The sequence below is a fragment of the Lolium rigidum genome, chromosome 2 (genome assembly GCF_022539505.1).
Source record: "Lolium rigidum isolate FL_2022 chromosome 2, APGP_CSIRO_Lrig_0.1, whole genome shotgun sequence".
Classification (NCBI taxonomy): domain Eukaryota; kingdom Viridiplantae; phylum Streptophyta; class Magnoliopsida; order Poales; family Poaceae; genus Lolium; species Lolium rigidum.
Window position 1 is genome coordinate 234778594 of NC_061509.1, and position 11226 is coordinate 234789819.

General features: G+C 45.1%; 1 protein-coding gene across 1 annotated transcript; it reads right to left on the reverse strand.

Moving 5' to 3' along the window:
• Nucleotides 1-5413: 5413 nt before the first annotated feature.
• LOC124693132 (SNW/SKI-interacting protein A-like) lies at nt 5414-7488 on the reverse strand. Its single transcript, XM_047226583.1, has one exon. The coding sequence runs from the start codon at nt 7365-7367 to the stop codon at nt 5553-5555; it is 1815 nt and encodes a 604-aa protein (XP_047082539.1). The 5' UTR covers nt 7368-7488; the 3' UTR covers nt 5414-5552.
• Nucleotides 7489-11226: the final 3738 nt, after the last annotated feature.

Here is an 11226-nt window from a genome sequence, read left to right on the forward strand (position 1 = left end):
TGAAACCGCCATCTAGTTCCCGCCTACAAATTAACCTTTGCTTCAGCTATGGTGATGTAAATTAATTTTTGATTCCCTCGGCTCGCTGATATAAAACTGAAACCTTCATCCTGCTCCCGCCGTTCCTACGCTGATGCCTGTAGCCTCTAGGTTTTTAACCAGGTTTTTCCTTTTCGGTTGAGTTAGAAGCAGCTACATCTACATACATCCACCTAGCCAGATGAAATATCATCCATGCTCAGCTTGCTCTCAACTAAACAATTTATCTTTGGGTAGGACTGAAACATTTACATCACCATAGTTGAAGCAAAAGTGAACCTATAGTGCTCAATGAAGACATGGCGAAACAAAAACTGGCCACCTATTTGCAGTCGCAACCAAAAATAAATAAACCCGGAGAATACTCCAGTGATAAAAGAGCATGCATAGATCAGGAAATCTTGTACTGCACCATACTAGCAAGTTGAGAGCAATTTGGCACTAAAGAAGATATTAGTGAATTGTACTACTATACACCAACCACCAACAGAGATTCCCTCGCAAAACAAACAAATAAATAAGAAACTGAATATGGCACCTAAAAACATGACCAGGAGAAAGAGAAAGAAGACATGAAGCAGAACGGACACATTACAAAGGAAGATGACACTACTATACTCTTTGGAAAACCACTGGAGCCAGGGGGTAAAGGAGAGGCTGTACAGCTCCACCACATACTCTATCTACACCAGCAGATCCAGCTATACTCTCGAGGGGTAAAGTCTATCAGCCGCTACGACATACAACACGTGTATGCAAGATCAGATCTGCATAACTTAACTAATTTCTTCTAGCTGCATAAGCACCCAACTAATCTGAAAGAATCTGCTCCAGCTCAGAATCCTCCTCCCGTCTGACAAAAGAATCGTCGTCGGGCTCGGTGTCAACCGACTATCCGGTCGCAGCAGGATCATCTTCAGGAATCATCTCTTCTCTCACCTCATAGTGAGATTATCTTCAGTAATCATCTCTTGATCATCTTCAGAGTCCGATCCATCCGCCTCTTCGTCAGTATAAATAGGATATGCTGGTTCACCGATGGCCTTATTCCGGTGCTATCGGCTGTTGCCTGTTCTTGTTAACCATTTATTCCCAAACTGAACTCCATGTACGGGCCTGGCCAGAGGCCAGAGCACTTGCCGCATGCCTGTCACGGTGGCAGGTGCCCGCTCCCCCAGCGTCGGGAATCCTGTCTTAACTGTTTTTACCCACACACAAAAATAAATATATTACCAAGTTTCAGCTGCCCGAGGGAGAGCACCTTTCTCCGAACAACACTATTTTGTTAAGTTCCCAGTATCTGAAATATTCAAATACAATGACCTGCATTTTGAATTAAGAATGCTAGTACGTTCACAAGGTCCAGACAAAAACAACAACACAAACCTCATACGGATATGTGTCTGACATGGGCCAGATTGTTGTTCTAGCACCTAGTTTCCAACATCATCACTTATTTCCACCCCGATGTTGAATGGAAGCTTATGACAGAAACTCTCAACATATGGTATATATGAAGAAGCATCAACTTCATAACAATTTTGCAAAGTTGCTGGAAATCCTACATTTTATCGGATATAGCCTTCTTTTGGAACCCAAAGGTCATGTTCTATTCTCAGCTCTGTGAGCAACATGATGATGGCAGAGCAGGGCGCTACTGTTCAGCTCATGTACAACTAAGGAATCACTAAGACGATGTAAAATAGAACCTCTTGTGAAACAACAAATTTCTCTACCTTCCACAATAACCACCAGATACCAGGAGCCATTGTCCTGACAAATGCAACCCGGTGTACCTCTCCACATCCAACAAACACAAAAAACAATGTACAAAAAGATAATATTATTACTAATTCATCGATAATTCACATTCTGTAATTTCAACATATGGTAAAACCGCAAAATAAAACAAACATAAAGAATCAGGTACTAACTTTCTACTCGCGCACATTTTATGTACCAGCAGAAAGGCCTCATGGCAAGGAAGATCTCAGTTGTGCCTTTAGAGGGTTTTAATTCAGATAGAACGTATCATGTTAACTGTGGATGTCTCCTTAGATAAACTGATACCTTGCTGGGAGCAACTCTTTGTCCTTATGGTGAACTCCATTCATTGAAAAGAGAGATGTCAACAAGAAAACTGTTGAAGCTTCGAGCGACTTGCTCTTACCATCAACTCTGGACATATACTTCATGGCCCTAACTATTTCAACTTTCTTCAATAACTTTCTGATAATAATATTTAACATACGAGAGTCGGAAGCACAACCACTCGTATCCATTGATGAAGGTTTGACATCATCGTAATATAGGCTATAACAGTAGGTACCAATCCTTTGGCTGGTATTGCAGCAAACAAATTCTTAGCTTGCTCTATTCTCCCAACATTAAATATTGCATCAATTATTATAGTGTGAGTTATAATATCAAACTTAAGGTTCATTGCTTGCAATTTCTCGAACAGCATGATTGCTTCATTTCCACAACTATTTTTGCAAAGCCCGCCGAGAATTATATTGTATGTACCAATGGAGAACCTCACTCCACTTTTGATCATCTCATGGAACATTTTCTTTGCACCAACAATTCTACCAGCCTTAAATAACCCACCCAGTACCATCCCATAAGTAAGAGTATCCGGTTTAGCTGTCATACCTGACATTTCTTTGAAGAGTAACGACCATTCTTTTTTTAAAGTATCCATCAATAAGTGTACTATACGTAGATAGAGGCATCAGGCTGAATGCCAACCGATACCATATCATCACGTACTCTGGAATCTGGATGCTTCCTGCATCTTGCCAACTAAGCAGTATCCATCAATCAATGAGTTGAATGTGACAATGTTAGGCTTCTCACCTATATGTACCATGAAGTCAAAGATATCTTGTGCATCTATCACCCTTCCTTCTTTGCATAGGTTGTTTATTATTGAGCTAAAGAATATAACGCCAGGGCAACCGATGCCTTTTCCCATCATTTCATAAACCAATTCAGTAGCTGTTACTAAATCACCATGTGTACAATAACCCTGAATCAGGCACCTGTAAGTTTGTACATCCGGCGGTACCCCCATATTAATCATCTTGTTGAATTTTTCAATAGCATCATTCATCCTACCCTCTCTGCAAAATGCATTTATCATGGTTGAATATGTTACAGCATCTTGTTTCAGTCCCTGCCTCTGCATGTCCTCAAAGGTAACAATAGCATGATCGACCGATCCACACTTTGCATATGCATTAATCAAGTTGTAGAGATTTGTCATATCAACAAGGCATCCTTCTGTAGCGTACCCGTGAAGCATAGTAGAGTATGCGGCAATATTAGGTTTGAGGCCATGGATACGTTCTCAATTTCATGGAGTAGGTTGCTTGGTGTGCTAACCTGGCCCTCCTTTAAAAAGCCATGGATGACTGTGGTATATGACGCCACATCAGGGGAGCAGCCACCTTCTTGTTTCGCCATCATCCGAAGCATGTCGAGTGCACGCTGACTCCTTCTATCATCGCATAGGCCCTTGAGAACTGTGTTGCGTGAGAATGCATCAGGCACGCAGTCCAGATCCGGCATATTGTGAATCAGCATCATCTGGCCGCTTTGCGTGGCAGAGGACCTTGAGGAGGGTGTTGACGATAAGGTTGTTTGCCTTCAGGCCCGCCCTGAGGAAGCAGATGAAGAATGCGAGCGCTAGGACTGGCTGCCGCGCGCGGCAGCACCAGTCGAGCAGGATGCCGTACGTGTGGACTGTGGGTGACGCAACCAGTAGGCCATCTCCTCGAGGAATGCGGTTGAAGAGGCGACGGCGAGCGCGAGACTGTCGCCGCGGGCAGCGAAGGCCGGCGAGAAAGCCGTTCAGGGTGCGCGCGGGGACAGGAGTGTCCTCGCGCAGCAATTCGTCGAACGGGTGGTGTGCGTCCCGGAGCGGACGCGCTCCATGGCGGCGGCAAGGGCGACGTGGGGAGCCAGGCGTGAGGTTGAGGTGGGGGTGGAGGAGGAGGAGCGCCGGAGGCGGTAGATCGGAGCAGTCGAGTAGAGGCGAGACATGAGGTTTGCGAATTGCTAATTGCGATGGTTCGCCGTGCGGCCTAGGGAAATTTTGCTGTGAAGTCGGCTACTGGTTTCTCGTGCGGCCAACCGCTGGTCAGAGAGCAGGTACTACTAGCTATTCAGCACAAATACGCCATATGTGAAGCCTCAAAAAAATCTGAAATAAAATTTTGTGGATGTTCACAAGATATGTGTTTACAATCCTTGAAATTTACACAACAAAATTTAAAATACATGCAGAGAAACAAAAAAGACAAATCAAACATAAATAGTGTCTCGCATTAACTTTGTTTCACTGTGTGTATTTCGAATTTTGTTCTGAAAATTATATAGGATGAAAAAACCATCTTGTGAACAACCACATATTTGTTTTAAATTTTCTTTGATACTTATGAATTCAAATTTTGAGAAGTAGTATCATTTTATCACTAGATAGTTACCCCCTAGTGCCACAACACCTTGAAGGTCTTGAAGCGTGAAGCAACAATGCTGAATTACAACAATTTGGCAAGCTAAAATACAGCAGTGGAAACGTTCCGTCAGATATCTGATAAAAACGTTTTTGGAATTTGGAGCTACTTTGTCGGCTGTCAGACGGTAAATCGTGTGGAATTGCCTGCCGATACACATATTCACAGGAAGCAGCCACGAAGCTTGGGCGTGTCAACTGTGCATTGCGATCTGACTTCAGCAAGGGTTGGTTTATTCAAACGTAGTACAACAGAGAACGTCTCTGCTTTAACTGACAAGCATAAACGATTCAGTCGTCTCAGCCTCGAGACAACTTAGGCTCACTGGTGATGATAATACTGTACGACGTCAAAATCAACAAGCAGCTAACAGAACCGAGACGACACGTAGTGAGCTCCATAAACTGGTACAGGCAACGAAATCAACAACCTGTGGGCCTACAAACACCTAAATCAAAGCCAATACACAAGAATTGGCATCAGCAAGTTTTAAGTTAGTATAAAAACAACAAAATCAAGAGAAACTGGAGCGAATGCAGATATAACTGAAGGGGCATTGTCAATGGAAACATCTTCCAGATCAATAAAAGGATGCTTATCTTGGCAGCACCACCAATAAGTATGGAGAAAAAAAAAGACATGACAACGATTAATTTGTGGAACATACCCATTTCAACAAGATATATATCGCGATCTGATACAACTTTAAAGTTTACAGGGCATGGAAGAGCCCATGGCATGTGTAAACAACCTAGTTTTCATGGATCCTGCCACAAAAAGATATACAACATACAAGCATCACAGGATCCAAGTAGATACACTGTTCAACAAAACCGTCGAAAATATAATAAGCAGATGTATCACGGTATCTCAAACATCGGGTACTTACTTATGCAAGAAAGTTCACATTCTTGAAGGAAATTCTTCAGGATGATATTGGAAAATGCACTGAGAACCTGCAAACCACGGAAGATAACCTGCATTGCAAATACCTCAGCGGCCTCCTCTTTCAAAGTTAATGCGAGACCTCCCAGATCCACCATCGTAATCATCCCTATTAGAGGAGCCACCACTTGCCTTCATGGTTCCTCCGCCTCCAATCTTGTCCACAGCTTTCTTTCCTTTCTTCACCTCAGTCAAGAACTGATCAAGACCGAACGGATCATTCTCCTCTTGCTTATCAAACTCCACGGGTCTATCTCTTTTGCCAGACCTCTCCGAAGCACCAGAAAATGCCTTATCAGGCTTGAACCTCTCGGTCTTCATAACCTTGTCCAACTGTTCGTCAGCATCACCACCATACACTTCAGAATCACCATCCTTCTTGGGCCTGTAAAGCTGGGACATGCCGGACTGTCCGTTGAACAGCCCCTTGGTGTAGATGTTGTACTCATCATCACCAGCGAAGCCAGAGTTCATTCCCTTGTCTTGGTTAAAGAGCCTCTGGTCATACATGACTTCCCCGCCCTTGGCAGCATTGGTGCTTGCCATACCCAAGGCAATCTTCTCACTCACATCGCGGTCCCTGTCTCTAGTGAGCTTACTCTTTTTACCCATTGCAGCATCCTTGGCCTCCAGCCTCCTCTCCCTCTCCCTCTCACGTTTGCGCTCCTCACGGATCCTGTCACGCTCAATCCTCGCCTCCCTCTCTTCTCTAGTCTCCCTGCGCTGCTCACGCGGTTGCTCCAAATCCATATCGGCATCCCCGTCATCAACCCTCTCCCTCTCCCTCCCACCTGCAGCAGGCACAGCCACAGATGGAGGTGGAGCGCCAGACCTTTCCATGCGTGCCTTCTGCGCAAGTGCCCTGAGCTCTTGCTCCTTCCTCTCCTTCTCCTTGAGCATTAGCTCCCTCTGCACCTTGGAGCGCATCTGCACCGCCTCCCTCGCCTTCTGCTCCGCAACATACAGTGATTCCGAAAGCTTTGCGAAGTTATCATTAATCTGAACCTCCTGCAGACCCCTGCCATCAGCTGCCAACCTCTTATCCAGCGGAATTGTGTACCCCTTGGGATTCTTCCAGTTTGAGATGCAAGGTGGGATCTTCCAGTCCTGCTGATCCTTGACTGTCACTGGCCGTGGCGGCGAGTGCATCACCGGCACAGGGGGCGACCCAGACGCACGGGGCACTCGCTTATGCTTGAACTTCGGCGGGTCAAGAGGATCCGACGCCATCTCCGACATCCTAATAATCCTCTCCTTGGCGCCCGAATTGAACGCCGCCGACTGCTGCGACGGCTTATACTTGATGAACTTGGACCCGGAATCGTGCGTGGGCACGTTCTTGGGCTGCGCGGCGGAGAGCCGGACGTTGACGATCTTCTCGAGCGCGGCCTTGGTCCGGTCGGTGGTCTCCTCGACCAGCTTCTCGTACTCCTCGTCCTCGACGGCCTCGGAGTCGGCGGTGGCGATCTTGGGCACGATGTCGCTGTGCTTGGAGTAGACGATCTTGGCGGCGTTCTCGCCCTGCTTGACGACGGCGTCGAAGGCGACGCCGCCGCGCGCGTCGACGGTGAGCGCGAGGATCTTGGAGCCGCCCTTGTCGTCGCGGCGGCCCATGCCATGCGGGTACTGCGCGACGAGGATCTCGGGGAAGGCGCCGCCATCGCCGAAGTCCTCGGGGCGACGGGGGATGAAGCCGGTGCGCTTGCCGTAGGGCGGCACGAACTTGCCTGGGCCGGTTGGCTTCCCGGCGTCGTCCTCGGCCGCCTCGTCGCCGTACCGCTCCTTGAACCAGGGGTCGCTGCTGTGGTCGTAGTAGGTGGACGCCGACTTCTTGGCCGGAGGGAGGTTGTCCCGGAGGCCCATGGCTGGCGCGGCGGCGAGGGGCGGATCCGGGGGTTGGGTTCCGGCGAGTCGCCGGATGGGGATCCGGGGGTGGAAGAGGAGAAGCTAGGGTTTGGTTCGATTTGCGATTTAATTTCGAGGAAAGGGATTGAGACTAGGACGGCGGGTTACGTCGGCAGCTGCGTGGGCTAGCCCAAGATTATTACACGGGCCGAGCCCTCCTGGGATTCGGAGAAGGCCTTGTTCCGGACTCCGGAGGGCAATCAAAACGGAAGAATTCTCAGTTTCCCATTTTCAATTCGCTAAAACAAGAAATTTCAAAAATATTCAAAGTTTCATTAATTGATTTGATTTGCTCCTCACATTCGAATCTACTACCTCAGGTCCGATTTTATCGACGCACCCTTGCTTCTAGCTCTCGTCTCGCATGTACACCTCCGACTTCGATTAAATCCGACGGAAGGAAGTAGATCGTATGGTCCAAAACCCGTCCCTTGGCAAAATTAATGAGAATTTTGCCAACAGCATGTGACCCTTGCTGTGCCTGCGCACGCAGGCTTGCTCTGTTCATGTGAACTCACGCTGTTGGCCCAAGCCAGCCCTACAACTTGATCGATATTCATACCGTTGGGCAGTTTAAATAATAAAAGTGGGTGCAGCTAATTAATGAGAATTAACTAAGTTTTCAGTCAGATTATGTTGTTAGATTACAGTTGCAACCCATGTTGTAGCTCATGACAAGCATAAATTACAAACCAAATCAAACAGTTCTGAATATTTTTTTCTCAGCTGCAATCACATTTGCAACTGAAATATCTGTGTTGCAATCCAACTTGCAACTTACAGATGCACGAATCATAATGCAATTGAATAGTGTAGGAGTTAAGTGAGCATTATAATAGTTGACAACTAGGAAATCTAATAAAACAAATATTTGCATTGATGAAATAATACCATCATTTTTTTCTTTAATGCTTAAATCAATGGGAAGTCTCAACAATTTTTACTATCCTCAAGCGTGACTACTTGATATACCCATGTACACTGGGCATGGAAAACATTGTGGTATTTTTATATAATTCACGCTACAGCATGCCGATATATGCAATGTATTGACATCATTATGGACAACTAGGGAAATTTGTTCTAGGGATCAACAAGAGTCAACCATCACAACATAATACACAATACACGCACGAGGTACTATGATCCAGGAGTAAAGTTGTTGGCTTGATCTTGTTCCACCCTAACCTTCAGTCCTCATGTTCACTTCGTTCTTGTTTTAAAAAAAAATCACTTGCCAAGTGTAAGGGTACATTGCCCCTATGTGTGGTTTTGGTAATTAACGACAACCCCTATGTACTAATGTTTTTAGTGAGTTTATATGAAGGAATATTCCATAGGTACTACTTGTATTCCATGTGTTGGATTCAATTATGGATGCCATAAAGATAAAGATATACCTTGTGTATTGGCATCAAGATCATCGATTTGAAGATATATATGTGATATGATCAAGAATAAGAAATGAAGATAGAGTTCTTATGTGGAACTCAATATTAGCAATGTTCTAGCTTATGTGATAAGCAATGAATGATCGAGATCTTGAGAGCTTGATTCCAAGTAAAGATTTTTTTATACACCTCAAGATAGTATGATAGAGCATGAGAAGATACAATGTTGACCAATACAAAGAGTGGAGAATAGATTCAAGTTTAGTCAACACATGAAGCATGAAGAATGTGCCACGTGAAGTCATGTGGTATGGTAAGCCTTGTCAATTATGCTTCATGAACTAACCCATTGATACGTCTCCAACGTATCTATAATTTCTTATGTTCCATGCTTGTTTTATGACAATACCTACATGTTTTATTCACACTTTATAATGTTTTTATGCATTTTCCGGGACTAACCTATTAACAAGATGCCGCAGTGCCAGTTCCTGTTTTCTGTTGTTTTTTATTTCACAAAAGCTAGTTTACAAATATTCTCGGAATTGAACGAAACAAAAGCTCACGGCCTTATTTTCCCCGGAGTGTTCCAGAAGACCGAAGAAGAGTCGAGGAAGGTCAGCAGGGGGCCCACACCATAGGGCGGCGCGGCCTGGCCCCCTGGCGCGCCGACATATGGGGAGGGAGCCCCTGGCTCTCCCGACTCCGCCCCTTCGCCTATTTATTCCTTCGTCCCAGAAAACCCTAGCACCGAGTGCCAGAATACCAGAACAGTTCCAGAGATGCCGCCGTCGTCAACCCTATCTCGGGGGGTTCAGGAGATCTCCTCCGGCACCCTGCCGGAGAGGGGAATCATCACCGGAGGGCTCTACATCACCATGCCCGCCTCCGGACTGATGCGTGAGTAGTTCATCCTTGGACTATGGGTCCATAGCGATAGCTAGATGGTTGTCTTCTCCTCTTGTGCCATCATGTTTAGATCTTGTGAGCTGCCTATCATGATCAAGATCATCTATTTGTAATGCTACATGTTGTGTTTGTTGGGATCCGATGAATATGGAATACTATGTCAAGTTGATTATTGATCTATCATATATGTTATTTATGATCTTGCATGCTCTCCGTTGCTAGTAGAGGCCCTAGCCAAGTTGATACTTGTGACTCCAAGAGGGAGTATTTATGCTAGATAGTGGGTTCATATCTCCATTGAATATGGGGGAGTGACAGCAACCCCTAAGGTTGTGGATATGCTGTTGCCACTAGGGATAAAACATCAATGTTTTGTCTAAGGATATTTGTATTGTTTACATTACGCACAGTACTTAATGCAATTGTCTGTTGTTTGCAATTTAATACTGGAGGGCTTGCTGATGCTAACCCGAAGGTGGACTTTTTAGGCATAGATGCATGCTGGATGGCGGTCTATGTTCTTTGTCGTAATGCCCTAAGTAAATCTCATAGTAGTCATCATGATATGTATGTGCATTTTTATACCCTCTCTATTTGTCAATTGCCCAACTGTAATTTATTCACCCAAGATGTTATTTATCTTATTGGAGAGACACCACTAGTGAACTGTGGACCCCGGTCCATTCTTTTACATCTGAAATACAACCTACTGCAATCATTGTTCTCTTTTGTTTTCTGCAAGCAAACATCATTTTCCACACCATACGTTTAATCCTTTGTTTTCAGCAAGCCGGTGAGATTGACAACCTCACTCGTTAAGTTGGGGCAAAGTAGTTTGATTGTGTTGTGCAGGTTCCACTTTGGCGCCGGAATCCCTGGTGTTGCGCCGCACTACACTCCTTCACCAACAACCTTCACGTGGCCTTCATCTCCTACTGGTTCGATAACCTTGGTTTCTTACTGAGGGAAAACTCGCTGTTGTATTCATCATACCTTCCTCTTGGGGTTCCCAACGGACGTGTGCTTTACCGTCACAAGCAGCTACTTTTCTGGCGCTGTTGCTAGGGAGATCAAGACACACTGCAAGGGGAGTCTCTCACACCAAATCTCTTTACTTTGTTTATTGTCTTGCTTTATTTTATTTTCTGTCTTGTTTGCTTTCTTTATATCAAAAACACACACAAATTAGTTACTTGTTTTACTTTATTTAATTCGGTTTTGCTGCTAAAATGAGTAATCCTGAAGTTGAAGTTCGTTCGTTTAAGCAACAAGGGGGAGAAAGTTTTAAAGATGCTTGATGACCCACAAGTATAGGGGATCGCAATAGTCTTCGCGGGAAGTAAAACCCAATTTATTGATTCGACACAAGGGGAGACAAAGAATACTTGAAAGCCTTAACAACGGAGTTGTCAATTCAGCTGCACATGGAAACAGACTTGCTCGCAAGAGTTTATCAAGAGTAACAGCTTTATAGCAAGTAGCAGTAGTGAAATAACAACGACAGAGTAACAAAGACA

Bases quoted from the DNA above. Each gene is read 5' to 3' on its own strand.
- LOC124693132 (XM_047226583.1), bottom strand. From the start codon at position 7,367: ATGGGCCTCCGGGACAACCTCCCTCCGGCCAAGAAGTCGGCGTCCACC.